The sequence below is a fragment of the Chionomys nivalis genome, chromosome 22 (genome assembly GCF_950005125.1).
Source record: "Chionomys nivalis chromosome 22, mChiNiv1.1, whole genome shotgun sequence".
Lineage (NCBI taxonomy): Eukaryota > Metazoa > Chordata > Mammalia > Rodentia > Cricetidae > Chionomys > Chionomys nivalis.
This window is the reverse complement of record NC_080107.1, coordinates 50,501,898-50,520,986: the sequence shown is the minus strand read 5'-3', so window position 1 is coordinate 50,520,986 and position 19,089 is coordinate 50,501,898. Positions and strand designations below refer to the sequence as shown.

Here is a 19,089-nt window from a genome sequence, read left to right as displayed (position 1 = left end):
GAGTCTCCAGAATACAGTCTTGATGTTTTCCACCAGAGAATTACTATTTTAATAGGCTAAAGAAAAGCAGTCTTAAGTGCAGTAGTTTCCGGGTGGAGACTTCTGAAGAAGGAAACACTCACTGCTAAGAAGATCAGGTAAAGATGGGAAAAAGGTTGGAAAGATGTCCTTGTCATAACCTGATGACTTACCAAAGAATGCTCTGTGAAATGTCAAACAACAGACCCAAGTTGGCTGTACCGTTTATTTTCATATTAAAAATAATTTTGGTCAGAATCTGAAAATAACTTATTAAGCCTTGGGGCTTTTAGTACATTCTTTTTTCATGGTAACTAGGCATACCAATTATGGACTCAGGAGGAACAAAAACTTTCCAAGGCTGGGGGAGAAAAATATTCTGGTTTAGACTTTATACATCTAGTCCCACAGGTACATGTAATTTACAAAAACTTCAGTGTAAACAGTACAAACACGAACTACAATGCATTCTCAGAGTTTCTGATTCACAGGATCTTGGTAATATATTGACATTCCAATTAGAAAGTGAGGTAGGAGAGTAGCTGTTCCCTCTTAAGCTCACACAAGACCATATTCCTGACCTCGGCTGAGGCTTCTTTTCCTACAGTAAGAAGAAGCAGAATTAACCCTCTTTAGCAGGACAAGGCTGTAGAGAATGTGGTTGGTGTGATGACTGCTAAAGTAGCTGAAGGACCTCTGGAACCTATTCTGTAGTGCGGGGGACTGAGTCTGGGGATGTGTATGTGCTAGGCCAGGGCTCTACCATTAAGCCCAGTTTCTAGCCCCAAAATGTTCTAAGATAAACTTTACAAAATAACTAAAAGGTGACTAGTTCTTTCCTGGAGCTTCCAGACTTACAAATGTTCCAGTTAAATGCAGGGCTGTTAACATACCCTGCAAGCAGGAAACTCAGCGGTGGTAACTGTGTGGTTCTGATGGACCTTGCAGAACTTGGAAGGAGCTCTGAGAAAAATGAAAAACAGTTTTAAGCACAGAAGTCAGCCCCCAACCCCAGCCCAATTCAAGGCTTCATCTCTCACTGGCCCAGATGACAGACAGCCCCAGACTGAAACAGTGCCTACAACTCACCTGTACCTCTTACATAGAGCCCTTCAAAGCTCATGTAATTTTCTGTACCCACAGCCTCATCTTCTTACTAAGCACTTAACTGAGTCCATTAAGTTCTGGAGGGCCTTTACCTGACTTGTCTCCACTACAGGTGTTAAGGTAATCTTACTAAAGTCTCAGTCCTGCTGCTCATTAGTTTTGTGACTCATAAGCGATTTGCCCTCCTTAGGCCAATTAAAGAAGCAACTGTCCTTGGACATTCCTCATGTTTTACACTTGGGACACACTGCTTTCTGGTAAAGGAAGGTTAGCCTGTACGTCCTGATTTGTCCTTTGCTATGTCCTCGACCAGTCATCTACCATTTTATATAGTACCTTACCTACATAAAGGGACAAAATGTACCTTGCAGGATATAAAAATTAAATGGGATGTTGATTGTACTGTGTTTAGCATGTTTAGCCTGGAAATGGAAGCCATTTTCTGCTCATCAATAATGTGCTACTGTTGGCCTGTTTCATGAGTTACTTTATATTCTTGTTAAATGGTTATTAAGTCCCACACAGAAACCCTTGTGAGATCCAGAGTTTATAGTAGACAGTGAAGAGGTCTGCATTCAAATGTCTTTTGAGAATTGGGCATCACCTAAAACCTAGGGAAACCCATACTTGACCTTACAGGTCAAAGTTTTTACTTCTAAAAATGTGTTACAGCTTTTTTGCCTGCATGTAAATATCTGCACTATATGGGTGTCTGGTGCTTGTGGAGAAAAGGGTGTTGGGTCCTCTGGAACTAGAGTAACAACAGATGATTGAGAGCCACCATGTGAGTGCCGGGAACTTAGTCCAGATCCTCTGGAAGAGCAGCCAGTGCTTACATGCTGAGCCATCTCTCCAGCACTGAAGGTCTAAGTTCTACATTGATCAAGTAGAAAATAAAGAAATCTAGAAGTCAAGGACACAGACAAACTGACTGCATTTCTCCTGGGTCATCCTATCTAGTTCTAGTTCACTGACTAAGCCACCAGCTTAGGTGCAAAACGACTAGGTAAACTTTCCCAGAGATTTCCAAGACAATTGACAGTGACATTAGATCCCACGTCTTGGATCACCAACCCCAAAGTTTTTAAGGTGACACTAGACTCTTAAGAGTGTCCCTCTTACCTGACTTTGTCCAAGTTGGGAGTCCTCCACAAGGGATGATTCTAGGTGAGACAGACTAGGTGATGACGTTGAATCTACAGAGGTACTAGTGACCAGTTCTCCTAAAGCATCAACTTGTCTCCTCAGACTGTGTAAGGTGCCCTCTGTCTGCCGCTTCCCTTTGATTAATACTTCTGCTTGCTTAGACATACAGTGTCGAAGTTGAGCCTGAAAAATGTTACCAGACACGGGGTTTATACAAAAAAAAAAAAAAAAAAAAAAAAAAAAAAAAAAAAAAAAAAACACCTGAACCATTACTCAGCTTCTTCATCTTTGATAAACAAGTCAGACTTCAATATACAGGAATGAGGGCGGGGCATTTTAGTCCTTGCATTGGGAAGGCTGAGGCAGGAGAGCCCCAAGTTCAAGGCCACCCTATAGTTGGCCTATGGTACTGAGGGAGACCCTGTCCCATGGATGAATTTTATAGGTTAAAGAACACAACTGCACATCAGAATTTTGGACTGGACCGAGTACCCTTGCATGTGCTAGGCAAGTGCTGTACCACTGAGCTATATATCCAAGGCCCTAGAATTCAAATTTTTTTTTTTTATTGATAGCTGTTTACTACCGTGTGATGTCAGCTTCTCTGAACTTATACAATGTGGTCTCTAAACCTCTTGAGTGCTGCAAAAGAGTGGACTGAGCAGTATGTGGGCATGGGAACACTTCTCCATTCCTGCCAAGTGCTAACTATCTCATATTGGCTTTTTGTACTTTCTTAAAGAAGCAACCTTGAGTCGATCTTCACGGTGGCGCAGTCTCTCACGGAGTGCTTCTCCACGCCAGTGTTCATCCTTTTTCAGAAAGAGATCAGTGAGTCACCAGCTGACACGAGTGGGAGCCTACCATCTTTCCCTCCTACCCTCGCACCCCAAAATCTGTTTTTAGCTTTACTGGGGGAGGTGGGAACCAAACTATCACTCTGTGAAGCCCAGAGAAGAGCAGGACAAACTTTACCGTGATGTGAACTTGGGAAAAGTTAGATTTTTCTTCAAAAAGTCTCCCATTCGTGGTGAATGGGAAGTTCTCTTTCAAGCTTTCCAGCTCTCCTAAGTTTTCGTTTCTTTCCAAAATAGCTGCTAGGTCTGCTGGTAGTTCTGGAAGAAACTGGTTGAGATTCTTCAGACTGGTTCTAATTTCATCTTTCACTTCAGACTTAAGTGTCCTCATTGCATCACTGATTTCCATTTGCCTTCTCTCCAAATCTTTTTGGTTTGCCATCTAAAGAATGAATTGGAGTCAAACACCAGGCTGCTTAATGTGTCTTATATTGAAGGATCTACAGATACTGGACTGGCTCATTAGTAAAGTGCTTGCTTTGCAAGTATAAGGACACACAGACTGGGCAAGGTGGGGAGGCAGAGACAGGTCAATCTTTGGAACTCCCTGGCCAGTTTGGCTAACCAGTAAGCTTCTGGTTCAATGAGAGCCCCGTCTCAAGTCAGTAAGAGCAATTAGAGGAACACACCAAGGGTCCTTCTCTGTCTTCTACATGAACCACTAAGTGTAAGCAACACCCATATCCACACTATTTGTTACCCTAATACCACACATGCACACATGTCACACAATACCCTAATACCACACGTGTGCACACACCTACCACACAATACCCTAATACCACACACAGACCACACAATACCCTAACAACATACAGTAAGTAGTGTTCTTCTGTGGCCCATTTCAGTTCCTGCCGTGAGCCCCTGCCCTGACTTCCTTCTGTGATGGAGTGTGACCTGAGAGTTGTAGGGTAAAATAAACCCTTTCCTCCCCAAGTTGCTCTTGGTCATAGTGTTTATCACAGCAATAGAAACTCTAAAGGTAGCAAGGTGGATATCTTCTGAGGAATGACACCTGAGTTTGATCTCTGGCTTCCAGCTGTACATGTACACATGTAAATTACACACATCAGTGCACGCATGAGCACACACATGCGCACACACCATAAAAAGTTGGGTGGAGGGAGGTATTGGTCAGTCAATAAAGTACTTGGCTTGCAGGCATTAAAACTTGAGCTTAATACTCAGAACTCATAAAATGTTGAGCATAGGGACACGTATAATCCTAGTGCTGGAGAAGTGGAGGCAGGGCCTCCTTGGGATTCCTGCCCAGCCAGTCTAGTCTAATAGGTGAGCTCCAGGACAAGGAACCCTGTCTAAAGAGACAAGGCTGGGTTTCCTGACAATGATACCCAAGGTGTACTCCAACTCCACACATGCATGGACCTGCATACTTAGGAGCCTGTGCCTGCACACCTATTTTTTAAAACAGTTGAGCTGGCTCAGCAGGTAAAGTTAAGCCTTCCAACCTGAGTGGAACCCCTAAGACCCAGTAGGAAGGAGAGAACTGGCTCCCTCAAGTTGTCTTCTGACCTCCACATGCTCGCCATAGTGTGTGTGTGTGTGTGGGGGGGGGGGATGCACTCACACACAACACAAATAAATAAATGTGATTTTAAAAAAAGCTCACTGAAAATAATTTTAGAAGTATATTTTTAACCAATATAGTTTCCTTAAATGAATGTCTAAATTTTAGGGCTGTAAAAGATTGAACTTACAGAATATTCTTAACAATAAACTTTTCACAACTCCCACATGCAACATCTAAAGCCTGCCTGAGCCCTGGGGAGGGGTGTAATAGGCCCACATGGTGGCCCAGGCTGGCCAGCTGGGCTTTGAGGGTGAATACCTGTTTCTTGAGCTCCAGGTACTCATGCTGCATCTGGCTGAGCTCCTTCATGAGGCGTTTGGCCCGCTCATGGTTGTCCTGGGCTACCAGTTCAATTGTGGCCATTTCCTTTTGCATGCAGCTATTCTCCTGTTTTTGCTCCTAGCACAGAGGGAGGCAAATTCTTTGTTGTCACATATGGACAATTGTAGTTACTGGCTTCCACACTCACTAGCGTTGTAACCACCTCCGTTTCTACAGCCGCAGAATGGAGCTAAATCTATCTGCATTCTGGAGGCAGGTGGGTGTAGTGTGGCCGGGAGAATCCCAAAGTTCGAACCTCGGATCTTTAGCACTATCTCTGACAAGTTACTTCCCCCTTCTCCAGTCTACTTTAATTATCTGTGAAATGGTAACAATATCATCATGGGTAATGTGTATGTGTGGGTTATTTTATTTATTTATGTATTTGTGAACAGGGTATGTAGCCACTATGTAGCTCTGGCTGACCTAGAACCTACCATGTAAGACTAGGCTGGCCTCAAACCAGAGATCTTTGGCCTCTGGTTCTGAGTGCTGGGATTAAAGGTGTGTGCCACTGTGCCCAGATTAAATTTCAGATATCTAAATTCCATCACCTTGTCTAGTCCTAGGTGTAAGCACACACCCTCTGGAAAATGCATCCAGATTCCTTTCATACAGCAGAGAGCAGGGAGAACCCATTCTTCGGAAATCCACTGTGCTCATTGCTCTCAATGATGTAATTATCCCTCCTCCAACCAACACACAAGGGTAAAAGTGTGGTACACCATACTTCCTGATTTTTGTGTATCTGATAAAAGCCAATGTTGACCAAAAAGGGCAGAATGCAGCTATACAAAGGTTCCTACCAACCCAACACCTGGCAGCCCACAGTGGGCTGAACACAGTGCATAGCTCTGTGCTGTGCTGATACTGTCCACAGGATGGCCCCCTGCTGACAGCCAGAGCTGCTCTGGGGCTAATGACCAAGTCTCAGAAAAAAACTCACCTTGTGCTTCAATAATAAATTAGGATTAAATACACCAATAATTACCATTGGGTTAGGACCTGGGTTGATGAGTAATTTATTTTCTCTCCAGTGAAGCAGTGGATAAGTAAATTGTATATGTCAATTCAGTGTAAACCGATTGTTACTCTAGACTTCCAGGGTAGCAAATACTCACTAGAAGGTTTTTCTCTAGTTGGTTCCGCTGTATCTTCAATGCTTCCTTTAGGCCAGCCACCTGCTTCTCTGCCTTTTTCCTTTCTGTTAAGAACTGATTCCGCAGTAGGCTGAAATCTGCCCTCATAGCGTCTGCCTCTTTCTGCAGGGCCAACAGCTCACTTGACTTCTCCATTAGCTGCTGTTCCCGTTCTGAAAGCTCCTGTTCTGGAATGTGAGCATGTTTAGTAGGTTTGGCCAGAGGCCCTGGAGCAGCTGTGGGCAGAGCTTTCCACCTCGTGGACAGGTCGTCTTACAGTGGTGTCACGCACTCTGCTGTTTCCCTCTAGTACCTGGTTTTACAACCCTGCCCCGACTCACTCCATGGGCTCAAGAAAGCAAACTGATTCCAGAATGGATCCCTATACTCAACCTTCAGTGCTGATACTGTATTTCTGAACAGCTGGGGTCAAAACCACCCCACGTGCACAGCTTCCAAAAACTTGCCCTTGAGAGTCTAACTTCCCACTTTCCCACTCATCTTCCTGGATGATGAAGAAGGGCATGAAGAGACACTTTGGCCAGTTTTAGGGTCAAGCCTCACCATAAGGACAAATTCCCTGGCCTCCCTATGGCCTCAGCCATCTCTCACAGGGCTGCTGCCCTCCTTCAGCCTCCTTAGATGGGCCAGGGTCTGAGTCTTTCCACATACTTCACAAGCTGAACAGAACAGCACTCCACCCTGTCAAATCCCTGCAGGGTACTTACTGGCCTGGGATAGCGTCTTCTCCAGGCTCTCACTGCACCGCTCCTCTTCCTGCAGGGTCCTGAGGCGCACTTCAGCTGCCGACACGTCTGTGAGCAGCTGCTCTAGTTTGAGTTTCTGCTCTGTCAGCTCCTTCTCCAGCCGCTCTTGCTGCTGTATCAGGGCCACTTTACCAGCCTCTAGCCTCTGTTCCTCACTTTCTCTTTCCTTCTGGAGTTTTTGAAACATCTGAATAGAAAATTACCTTAGTCAGCCATATAGGAATAAGTGTCCCCGATGATCCTCAGAGATTCCAGTTCAAAAGAAAGGAGAGAGAAGTCTGCAAGGGGAGAGGGGAGGCAGAGACAGACAGACAGACAGCGAGAACAATTGCCAGTGTCTTTATAAAGATGAAGCAGGGTCTGGAAAGCCACCTGGCCACCATGAGAAGAGGAGGCAAGCAAGGTGCTGCTAATTTATTAGCATGTGGCCATTAGATCTTTACAGGACCAATGCCTGAGACTGAACAGTCCGTAACTTAGACTAATCAGAGTCAGTCACCCAGGAGATGCACACAGGGCAGTCTGATCTTGGGTTAGGAGGTGGGAGGCACGAAGCTCCCATGAAATGCAGAACACCCCCTTTTCTGTGCAGTACCGCTTCTTGCTGGTCTAGCTGGAGCTTGCTCTCTCTGATTTCATTCTGAAGTTCCTGAAGTTGTTCTTCTTTAGTCTCTGTCTCTTTCTGACAGTTCTCAAACCTGGCAATCCATTTGCTGATGTCCTTCTGCAGCTGCCCCTGTTCACTGAGCAGAGCATTCTGGCGCTGGGTGGTGTGGAGCAGGTCCTTTAAACGAAAGAACACATTGGAACTCTTTACAAAGCCACTTCCTAAGGTGACCACATCCTTTACTCTCAGCAAACTTAACAGAGAAGTGCCCAGAACTCAGAGTTAACCCCTGGCTTGCCTTCTCTCAGTGCCTACTTAACAAGGAAGATGGGACGGGATGGCAAACCTCACTAAAGCTCCAGTTGCCCTGTCAACAAGATAGGGGTAAACAGCCTCTGCAAAAACCTCAGGACTGCTAGGAAGACGAAGAGAAACTACAAACGAGGGCTAATCCTTTTGTTACTATCTGAAATCTTTAGACACGTTCAAAACTTAGAACAAATTTGAAAGAGTTAGCTTTATTTTTAATACAGAAAAAATTTAAGAATCTGACATCATACAAAGATTTTTTTTGAGGGTTGGAGAGATGGCTCAGTGGTTAAGAGCAATGGCTGTTCTTTCAGAGGACCCAGGTTCAATTCCCAGTACCCACATAGCAGCTCACAACTGTAATCCCAGTTCCAGGGAGATCCAACAGACACACATGCAGACAAAACACCGATGCACATAAAATAAAAAAAAGATTTTTGAGCCAGGCCTCAATCCCAGCACTCGTGAGGCAAAGGCAGGTGGATCTCTGTGAGTTCGAGGCCAGTTCTGGTTGGTCTACAGAGCTTGTTCCAGTACAGGCTTGAAAGCCTGTCTTGAATACCCCCCAACAACAACAAAAAATTGTCTTAGAAGTTTTATGTTTTAGAAACACAGAATTCTAAAGGAAAAGGAAAAGAATTTAATGTTTCATCTAATTTCCTGAAGCCCTCTGAACCCTAAACTGTATGTAGTCCTGCTCTCACAGGCTGACACTGAGTGACCAAGGTCATCAGAAGCTCAGGGTCACAAGCTGCACCAGTCGGCTCCTGACTGAATGGATGCTCCAACTGACACCTGCTCTGCAGTTCTGTGAGCAATTTCATGGGAGTGGGGAGAGCACCTGTGCCATAGATCCCCATGTCCTGGTAGAGGCTTCTAGGAATTGCTGTTTGACTCTGGTCTAACTACTACCCTACTTCTTCCTAGCTTTGGGTGAACTTGAACCAAGTGCTAACACAGACCAGAGAACCATCCCAGGACCAAAGCCTTATCTGAAGGCAGTGCTGTGTAGGTAGATAGCCCTATGGTGCTGCGTAGGTGGCCCTATGGAGCTGTGTAAGGGGCTATATGGTGCTGCATAGGTAGATAGCCTTATGGAGCTGTGTAGGTAGCCCTATGGTGCTGCATAGGTGGTCCGATGGAGCTGTTTAAGAGGCTATATGTGTTGCATATGGGGACCATAGTGTTGCGTATGGGGCCCTATGGTGCCGTGTAAGGGGCTATATGGTGGCGTGTAGGTGGCCCTATGGTGATGTGCTGGTGGCCCTATGGTGCCGTGTAAGGGGCATACAGTGCTGTAGTGCCGGCTGAAAGAAGTCAATTATATTTGTAAACCTTACCTGCTTTGCTACATTCAAATGGTCTTGGGTATTATCTAGTTCCTCCTGTAGCGAGTTTATGGCTTCCCGTTTATCTACAGAAACATTTTCATAAAATGTTATTTATACATATGCATACAGTTTTTCACTTGAGCCTCCTCAAATTTCATCAGAACTAAATTTATATTTATTTCTGTTAAAACAATGACAATGCTACATTACCTTATTAAAGGGCAAGAGACGTGTACAACCTAGGTAGGGGTTTTCAAAGATTTCCGTATTTTCATATTTCAAAGAATTCATAACACTTAGATAATAATGTTGGCTAAATTAGTGGTTTAAAAATGGGTGTACTGTACATTACTTCTGGAAATGTAAACCTGGCAGACTCTTTCATGAAGACAATGCATAGATAAAATTGGTATCTATTACTAGCTCTGTCATCTTTAGTAAATTGCAAGAAATTAAGCCTCAGTATCATTACCTATAGGATAAAATACTGCTTTCTATGTCAAAAATGCTACAAAGGTTTTGTTTGCTTTTGAAACAGTATCTCATTATGCAGCCCAGTTGGTTTTAACCTTAATGTTTCTCCTGCCTCAGCCTAATGAGTACTGTGTGTGTCACCAGATCTAGTTTTGTCACATGGATTAAAAATGAGACAGTACATACACCATGACTAGAACATAATAAATGCTTAACAGCTATAAATACTTAGCCATTTCTCCTAAATAAATGAACATTTGGTAGTAAGAGACATTTCTACTATTTAGGTGCATGCACACACACACAAGAGTTATGGCGCGAGGAGTGATGTCAACCTATTATTACTGTGTGTATTTGTGCGAGTGAGTATGAGCATGAGCGGTGCAGCAATGTGGAGGACAGGTCAACATCTGGGAGTCCGTTCTCTCCTTGTATTGTGAGCTTGAAGTTCAGGTTGTCAGGCTTGATGACAAGTGCTTTTTACCTATTGAGCCACCTCACTGGCCCCAAAGTAATTTTTATATAATTTTTTTGTTCTAATTATAAACTGTTCCCTAAGGAACATAAATTACATTTTAAAAAAGAGCTTACAATAAAATCCATGTATCATGTGTGTCTTAAAAGTATATGATTTAGACCTGGTATATTTATAGAGTGGTACAATCAAATCCATAATCTAACTTTAGAAAGAAACCCCACACTCCATTTTGCATCACTCACTTCTCTTAGGGGCAAGCTGTGGGCTGCAGAGTCATGAGTCTGCAGTCCGTCCCTTACCTTGGAGCTGCTGCTGCACCATGGATATGTCGCTGTGAAGGGCTAGCTTGTCTTGGCTCAGGTGCTCCAGCTCCTGCTGCAGCTCTCTGACACGCAGTTCCAGCTTCCCTAGGGTTGACTGCTCTGTTCTGTTGCTTTCTTCAGAAGCTGCTAGAACTCTACCATGGAACAAACCAGACTGTTAAACAGAAAATACGCGCACACGAGGCCGACTGAGGGGCAGTGCCACCCTCCATAGTGCACAGTAGGAAGTTGGGATGAGGATGAGGCCTGGAATATAGGAAGCCAGCCAGAACTCATTTCCGAAAGACACCTCACCAGCATTCCAAATAGGAAATTAAAGAAAAGGGGTTCACTAAGTTTTACATGTGACATTCAAAATTCCCAAAACAAAACAAAACTGAGTGATAAACACAGACTGCAAACTCATCAGTAAGTGAAAAAGCAGGAAATACACCATATGTACAATTTGTACCATAGGGTCTGCCTGTTACTTCAGCCACTCTAGCAAGTGTGTATCTCACTGTGCTTTTAAGTTGGGTGTCCCTAGTGATGAATGATACTTAGTGTTTTTTCATGTGCTTCTTTTCCCTCATGTAGCTTCTATGAAAATGTATGTTCAAATCTTTATTTAGCCCATTTAAAAAACTAAGTTATTTTCTATTAAGTTTTGAAGGCTCTTTATAATAAATATTTTGCACATGTAAGTCTTACATTATACACATGGTTGAGAAGATTTTTCTCCTAACTCTTGCCATGTATTTTTATTACTTTCAAAAGTGTCTTTTGGAGAGATCTTTTAAATGCCTTGTTTTTATTTTTATTTATTTATTTTTTGAGAAAGGATCTTTCTATGTAGCTCTGGTTGTCCTGGAACTAGCTCTGTAGACTAAGCTGGCTTGGACTCACGGATTTCCACCTGCTCCTACCTCCCGAGTGCTGGGATTAAAGGTGCGTGCCATCACACCCGGCTTGCATGTCCAGTTTTTAATAAGGTCACTTATTACTACTGTGCATGTGTCTGAGCGCAGGCCAGAACACAGCCTCCAGGAGCCTTTCTCCCTGCTGTGGTTTCTTGTCATGTTTCTGCTATGGTGGGTTCTCCAGGTTGGCTGGCATGTGGGCTTCCAGGTGATTCTCCTATCTCTGCCTCCCATCTCTCCACAACAGTTCTGGGATTCCCAATGCACAACCCCAGCATCTGGCCTTTTATGTGGGTTCCAGGGTTTATGTCAGGCCATCAGAGCATCTGTGCCTTCTTGTCAGCATTAAATGTCCCATTTTACTTATCTAATTTTGTGTATATGTGTAAGCATTTGTGTGTAAGATATGTTTACCTGTACAGGCATGCATGAAATGATACAGTAGCTCTCTGAACCCGGAACTCACTCTTTTGGCTAAATGAGCTAAGCCAGTAGGCCCATGGGGTCTTGCCTTCTCTCCTCCTTTCTACAGAGTTCTGGTACCTGGAACTCAGATCCTCACTGAGCCATCTCCCCTCTACTGTGCTTTACTGTTTTTATATGGATCATGTTTTTGGTGCCTAGATAAGAAAATTTTTGTCCTACTTGAAGTCACAAAGGGCTTGTTTTCTCTTAAATTTTATATTTAATTTATATATTTATGTTTATGGCTCATTTTCTTTACACGTATTTATTCAGTTGGAGAGGGGGTATGCACATGCCATGTTGCATGTGTGGAGATAAAATGACATCTTAAGGAGTTGTATTCTTCTACTTTGTGAACTCGGGGAATTAAACACAGGTTATCCCAGGCTTGGCAGCAAGAACTGTTACCCACTGAACCATTTTGCTGGCTTATGTGAATAGGTGTTCACCCTGCATGCATGTCTGTGCACTACTTGTATGCCTAGTACTCACAGTGGCCAGAAGGGAGTGTCACAATGCCTGTAACCAGAGATACTTACGGTTATATGCAACCATGTAGGTGGTAAAAATTGAACTCAGAACCTCTGGGAGAGCAGTAAATGGTTTTAACTGTTGAGCCATCTCTCTAGCTTTTTTTTTTTTTTTTTTTTTTTTTTTTTTTTTTTTTTGAGACAGGGTTTCTCTGTACCTTTTTGGAGCCTGTCCTGGAACTCACTCTGTAGATCAGGCTGGCCTCAAACTCAGAGATTCACCTGTCTCTGCCTCCCGACTGCTGGGATTAAAAGTGTGTGCCACCATTACCTGGAACTCATTTTTTTTTTCAATATAGTAAAATATGGATTGTATTCTGGGCTTTATATCTTCAATTCTTACAATAATAATTCTTAAAAGACTATTTCTCTATTGAAAAGATGCCTTTAGATACTTCTCAAAATACATGCTTCATATATCACAGTTTATTTCTGGATCCTCTAGTCTAGTGGCTCTCAACCTGTGGGTTGTGACCTCTTTGGGGGTAGGACACAGTAAACACAGATATTTACATTATGATCCATAACAGTAGCAAAATTATAGTTATAAAGTAACAACAAAAATGATTTTATGGTTCGGGGTCGCTACAACATGAGAAACTGTATTAAGGGATCGCAGCACTGAGAAGCACTGCTCCGTTCTGTTGCATGGATCTATTTATCTGTTGTATACCAGCACCACAAGGTTTTGATTAGTATAATTTATATGAAGTCTTTTTTATTTTTTAAAATGTGCATTAGTGTTTTGCCATGGGAAGTTTCAGGTCCCCTAAAACTGGAGTTACAGACAGTTGTGAGCTGCCATATGGGTGCTGGGAGTTGAACCCAGGACCTCTCGAAGAGCAATCAGTGCTCTTAATCACTGAGCCATCTCTTCAGCCCTTATATGAAGTCTTAAAATCAAGTTATATTAATCTTAAATCCTTTTCTTCCTAGTTTTTCTTCATGTTATGTCTAAAGAATTCTATGAATTGTTGGTCTTTTGCTTTCCTTATAAATTTTAGAACCAAATTTTGAATTTCTAAAAAAGGAAGGAAAAAATGCTTACTGGGATTTTGACTGCAATTGTTTTCAATATGTAGATCAATCTGAGAACAATTTGTCTCTTACAGAAATGAAGAAATTGTTCCTTTGAATTTGTTTCCAGCAAAACAGAGTGTGTGTGTGTGTTTCAGAGGACACCCTTCGGTGTTTAGAGCTGCTCGCCTTTTTCTTTTGGAGGCAGGGTCTCTTAGTGCCTAGAGCTCATGCAGGCTAGGGTGGCCGGTGAGCTTCAGAGACCTCCCTGTGCTGGGACTATGAGTGTGTGGTTCTGCGTTCACATGGGCTCTGGGGACTGAACTCAAGTTCTCATGCTTGAAAACAACCACTCTACCTCCAACCCCAGGCCAGATTGCTTGTTTTTTATTTTATTTTTTTAAACAGCTAGCTTTCTTCATTTTACATACCAATCCCAGTTCCCACTCCCTCACCTCCTCCCAGCCCCATCCACTCCTCAGAGAGGGGATAAGGCACATTGCTTTGGGGAGATCCAAAACCCTCCCTCCTATATCTAGGCTGAGCAAGGTATCCATCAAAAGAGAATGGGTTCCAAAATGCCAGTACAAGCAGTAGGGATAAATTTTAGTGCCACTGCCAGTGGCCCTGCAGTGTGTGCAGCCATACAACTGTCACCTACATTCAGCAAGGTAGTTTTTGAAAAAATGCTCTTAAGGGGAGAAAAGTTGAAAAAAAAAAGCACCAAAAAAATCAGAAAATTATGCTATAAGGTTTGTAAAATATTTTTTTTGTTATAATTTTTGCTGTTTTGTTGAGTCAAGGTTTCATTGTTTAACAGCGTTGGCTGTCCTGAAACTCGCTCTATAGACCAGGTTGGCCTCAAACTCAGAGATCCACCTGCCTCTGCCTCCCGAGTGCTGGGATTAAAGGCGTGCATCACTACACTTGGCTTTTGCTATTGATTTGAGACAGGTTCTTATTAAATAGCACTGGTGGCTTAGAACCTGTTATGTAGGCCATGGTGGCCTTAAATTCATGGCAATGCTCCTGCCTCAGCTCCTGGGTGCTGGGATTCCAGACATGCAGCACTATGAGCAGCTCCCTTACCTTTTGGCATGTGAAGACTTCTTTTCCCAAGTTTCACACTGCTCTTGGAGATCTTCCTTTTCTTTAGTCAAACACTCCACGCATGACCGCAGTGCCTGGGTCTCGGCCCTCACACGCTCTATTTCCCGCTTGTCTCTCTCCAGCAGCTGCTTCTGCCACTCTATTTCCCTGTTCTGCTGCTGTGCTGTCTGCTGCAAACTCTCCAGCTCCAGCTTTTCCTGAGTTAGACAGGAGAGACTTCAGAACCCTGAGGAGAAAGGCTCGAGGAAAAGGCACAGGTTTTCCTTTGTACCTCCAGCACGTCCACCTGGGTCTTCTCCAGCTCCGTCACCTTCTGGTCGTGCTGTAGCCTCAGACCTTGGAGCTCACTGTTCTCAAGTTGCAGCGTGTTTGCTACATTCTTTAGTTCTGACAGAGACAAAGCGGGTCAGTGCCAGGAAGAGAACCAGGAGACAGAGCACGAGCACGACAGACTGCACCTCCTTGTTGACCGACATAGAAACACAATTTTGCTGAATTACCTAAATGCTGATTTTATTTTTAAAGGAAAAACCTTTTTGAAAGTCCTGTTAAAAACACTAATTTGTAGCTGGCTGGTGGTGGCGCACACCTTTAATCCCAGCACTGGGAGGCAAGTAAACAAAAATGACACTAATTTGTTAAAAACATTTAATAAAATTCTGATTCTAGGAGCATTTATTTCCATATAAAATGAACTAAGTACTTTTTTTTTTGAAAAAATATTAATTAAAATAGGAAAAATTTGGACCCACATGGTGGAAAGAACCAATGCCCCAAAGTTGCCTGACTTCCATACTGTTCTTCACACGTACACATTTAATAAGCAAAACAATGTAATAAAAAACTCAAAAGATGACTACTACAAGAGCATTTTGGGGTGTTCTATTTCAGGAGTACACTTTGTTTGACATGGGCATGGCCTCAGACTCACAGTCAATGGTAGTTGCCTAGAAGCCTCAGGTGGACTGGGAAGGTCTGGACAGGAAGCTGACGTGACCGAGTCTGTGAATGCTGACACTGTGTGCACTGGCGAGCACTGCAGCTTCCTCCTTCCAAATAGATACAGCCTGAGAGTGCGATGCAGGCCTACAGAGACTGGACCTACCTCCACTGTGCTGCTCCAGTGGGGCGAGTGTGGCTGTAACTGTAGTATTCTATGTGTGTGTGTGTGCGGTGGGGCGGGTGTGGCTGTAACTGTAGTATTCTATGTGTGTGTGTGTGCGGTGGGGCGGGTGTGGCTGTAACTGTAGTATTCTATGTGTGTGTGTGCGGTGGGGTGGGTTGCAGAGGTAGGAGGATCACTGTAACCAGGTTTAGTGAGAGCCCTCGTCTCAAGGGAATAAGATTGTGTCCCAACGGGACATCAGATGTCCTCCTGTGGGCTGTGTACACACGTAGTAGGCATGCACACACTATGCTCACATAAAATAAAACATGATCATAAATAAATAAATAAATAAATAAAATAACTGGGCTATATCTCATACTCACCATTCACCTAAATTTTTTTCACTCTAATTTTTCATGTCTTTAAGTATTAAACATAAGTCTTTTCTTTCCAGTTCTTTTTTTTTATTTCATTTTATTTTATTTTTTAAAACATTTTTTTTACGGTTTATTTAATGTCATTGGTGTGAAGGTATCAGATCCCCTGCAACCGGATCTTCAGACAGTTGTGAGCTGCCATGTGGGTGCTGGGAATTGAACCCAGGTCCTTTGGAAGAGCAGTCAGTGCTCTTAACTACTGAGCCATCTCTCCAGCCCCTTCTTTCCAGTTCTGTAATCACAAATCATGCTGTGGTGCACATAAAGGCGGGCCGTCTCTAGATGAGTAGAAATGGGAACTTCAGCTTACTGTTTTTCAGTTGGCTTTAGTGGCTGTACCTGATCTGATATCTTACCTACCTACCATCTATGGCCCCACAGGCCCGAGGCCTGGCGAGATTTTCAGTCATACCAGCACCAGCTCTGTTGTTGCCGCCAAATGTACTTTTTTGACTAAGTCTCTATCATTCTCTTTACCAATAAAGACTCGGGAGTCAGATGTTGGGGTGAAAACCTGCTAGCTCAGAGAGGCTGAGAAGCAATCAGCTGGTTTTCCTTTTTGGCCAGAGACCTAATAAGACGGCCTCTCTTCAGCTGTCCCAAACCAAAAATACCATGAAACTCCCTATTTTTTCCTGTGTGCCTCTGCCTCTTTATCCATCTTTCTGTATGGCTATTCCTGTCAACTAATAAAATCAACTAATCCAAGGTTGATTTTATTAACACAGCTTTGGGTTTCACAGTGTGATCAAATAGCCCACAAAATTGGTTTTACAAATTTGAATATTTGAAACCTCTCTGTTATACCCCATCAGTTCTAAGAGCCTTCCTTCTGACAGCACACTCTAATCAGCCACTAATATGGCTACTTCCCTTTAAATAAACCTTAAGAAACGGAATGGCAGGGACCATCATGTTCTTTTCATAACTTGCTCCTCTTTGCTCATCAGTGATGTCAGTGTGGTGAGGTGCGGCATAGATGCTTCCAGCCTCACACTTTGAGACCTGCTCTTTAAACTTACCAGCCTTATGTTTCTGCAGCTGCTGTAAAACTACCTGGAGGTTTTCTTCCTCTTTCTCCATCTCCTGCTTTATAAGTGCTAGCTGAGTCTTCTTTTCACTGATGTGGACATTCAGTTCTCCTTTCTGGAAACTCAGTTCCTCCAGCAGAGACTTTACTTCCTGTGTTTAAATAAAAGTCATCTCCTCTGTGAAGAACTGGCATCCCTTTCACAGGAGTCAGTTCTGTTGTTGTTTTATCTCGTATACCTAATTTGTAAATTAGTTTATAGCAATTTTTGTCTTTGGTGCCAAGAACAGAACCATATTTTATACTAACATCTACCGTGTAACAGAAAAAAGTAACATAATTCATACATAGGTCATTGTGCGATTTACCCCATACAAAGACTGCTTCCAGCCTCAGTGGCTGTCAGGACAGAAGACTGGGGACACAGACACGGTCACAGACAAGAGGCTGCTCTCAAATACAAGAGAAAGAAACTCCTTAAGAGCAACTGAAAAAAACAAAACCCAAGCCAAAAGGAGGTTACATGTGGCTGAGCTTTGAGAAACAGGCAGAGTGGGATGTAGACTGTGCCGGGATAAGGGCATTTCTGGACAGGAAAGACATGAGAAAGCCAAGAAGCAAGAGAACCCAGAGTGTATCAGGTGGGTACCTGACTCCCTCATCACCAATACATTAACACACGTCCAACAGCACTATGGAGGGGCCTTTCTATCTCCATTTGGGGAGACCCAGGGCAAAGCACTGGCTGGACTCCTAAGAGCCTACTGGCAAACACACCCTGATGTGGCCGCACTTCTCAGCGACTTCCGTCTCGCCCAGTGTCAGGGCTTCCTGGAGGTCAGACTTTGCCTGGACCAGGCCGTCCTGGAGCAGGAGCAGCTCCTCCCTTCTGTGCCTCAACTGCGCGTCTAGGTCAGTCAGCTCCTGCTGCTGGCTTGTTACCTGAAAAAGGAGAGATGGGAAGTTGGACTTCAAGATGTATATATTTTTAATATTTTTTGTATTTTCCCATCTTTTCTACAATTAATAAACCTTATCCAGCAATCCTCAAGAATAAATATGTCTTAATTAGTCTTCTTCCGAGTATCTAGCCACACCTGGCTTTTCAGTGTTTCCAGCTCAGCTCTCTTGGCCTGAAGGAGAGTCTCAGATTCTCTGAGGAGCTGCAGGTGGCGATCCTCATTGCATTCTGCTATCTCGATGTCTCTTTGCAGACTCTGAAGCCTACAAAGCAGGGCAGTACTTTAGCAGCCTCTAAAGGGGCCTGGCACCCACAGCTGCTGTGGCCCCCACCCGCACCCCGGGGTCCCTCAGAAGCCTTTACTCACTCTTCTGTCAGCTTCTCCTTCTTCTCATTCAGACACTGGAAATCTGCATCTTTGGCTGCTACAACTTTGTTTATTTCTTTTAAGATCTCTTCTTGTTTGATTTTGTGCTGCTCCAAGTCCTCTGCATCAGCCTGGAGCAGTCTACAACGGGATATTTACCCCCTTGGCTCTTCAGGCTTAGCACACATCAACCATTATTATTCAGTGGCACAGGAGTCAACCCGCCTCAGCAGTCCCAAGGTCACCTACTTCAGTAGCACTGGGGTCCACCCAGCAGTCTGGGCTCCACCCACCTCACAAGTCTGGGGTCTACCCACCTTAGTTGCTGCTCGGCTTTCATGAGGTTAAGTGCAGTCTCCTGGGCTCTCTTTTCTAATGCCTCAGCATCTGACTCAGTTTGTAATAAATTTCTTTCAGCATCAGCAAACTTTTCAACAGCATTCTTTGTCTAGAAGAGAAACTGCCATTAAAACCAATTCGACTATAGTACTTACCATAGTTATCTACCCAATTAACTGTACAAATCTCAGTAAACGCGACACAAACAGAAACACCTGAAAACATTCCTTTGCTATGACTCTCTAATACTCAGGGAGTTGTCCAGAAGCAAATAATCACTATGTAAAAATGTAGTTAGATAAATCTGGACAAATGAAAGATGAAGATAGTGAATTAAAACAGACTGCGACCTAGTCTT

General features: G+C 43.5%; 1 protein-coding gene across 7 annotated transcripts in view; it reads right to left on the bottom strand.

The window, feature by feature from the left end:
- Nucleotides 1-210: 210 nt before the first annotated feature.
- Cntrl (centriolin) overlaps nucleotides 211-19,089 on the bottom strand; it is an 86,825-nt gene continuing 67,946 nt past the window's right edge. For 6 of the 7 annotated variants that reach the window (XM_057755597.1, XM_057755598.1, XM_057755599.1 and 3 more), the window contains 18 exons: nucleotides 18,710-18,840; nucleotides 18,393-18,533; nucleotides 18,162-18,288; nucleotides 17,842-18,006; nucleotides 17,057-17,216; nucleotides 14,761-14,876; nucleotides 14,469-14,686; nucleotides 10,445-10,602; nucleotides 9,203-9,276; nucleotides 7,542-7,730; nucleotides 6,908-7,133; nucleotides 6,162-6,367; nucleotides 4,978-5,118; nucleotides 3,247-3,510; nucleotides 3,021-3,083; nucleotides 2,248-2,454; nucleotides 912-981; nucleotides 211-619 (listed from right to left, as the gene is read on the bottom strand). In XM_057755597.1, coding sequence (XP_057611580.1) covers nucleotides 928-981; nucleotides 2,248-2,454; nucleotides 3,021-3,083; nucleotides 3,247-3,510; nucleotides 4,978-5,118; nucleotides 6,162-6,367; nucleotides 6,908-7,133; nucleotides 7,542-7,730; nucleotides 9,203-9,276; nucleotides 10,445-10,602; nucleotides 14,469-14,686; nucleotides 14,761-14,876; nucleotides 17,057-17,216; nucleotides 17,842-18,006; nucleotides 18,162-18,288; nucleotides 18,393-18,533; nucleotides 18,710-18,840 — 2,640 coding nt within the window. In that variant the 3' untranslated portion in view covers nucleotides 211-619; nucleotides 912-927. Of the gene's footprint in view, nucleotides 620-911; nucleotides 982-2,247; nucleotides 2,455-3,020; nucleotides 3,084-3,246; nucleotides 3,511-4,977; nucleotides 5,119-6,161; nucleotides 6,368-6,907; nucleotides 7,134-7,541; nucleotides 7,731-9,202; nucleotides 9,277-10,444; nucleotides 10,603-14,468; nucleotides 14,687-14,760; nucleotides 14,877-17,056; nucleotides 17,217-17,841; nucleotides 18,007-18,159; nucleotides 18,289-18,392; nucleotides 18,534-18,709; nucleotides 18,841-19,089 lie in introns of those variants that run through there. The other variant, XM_057755603.1, reaches the window with a different exon arrangement.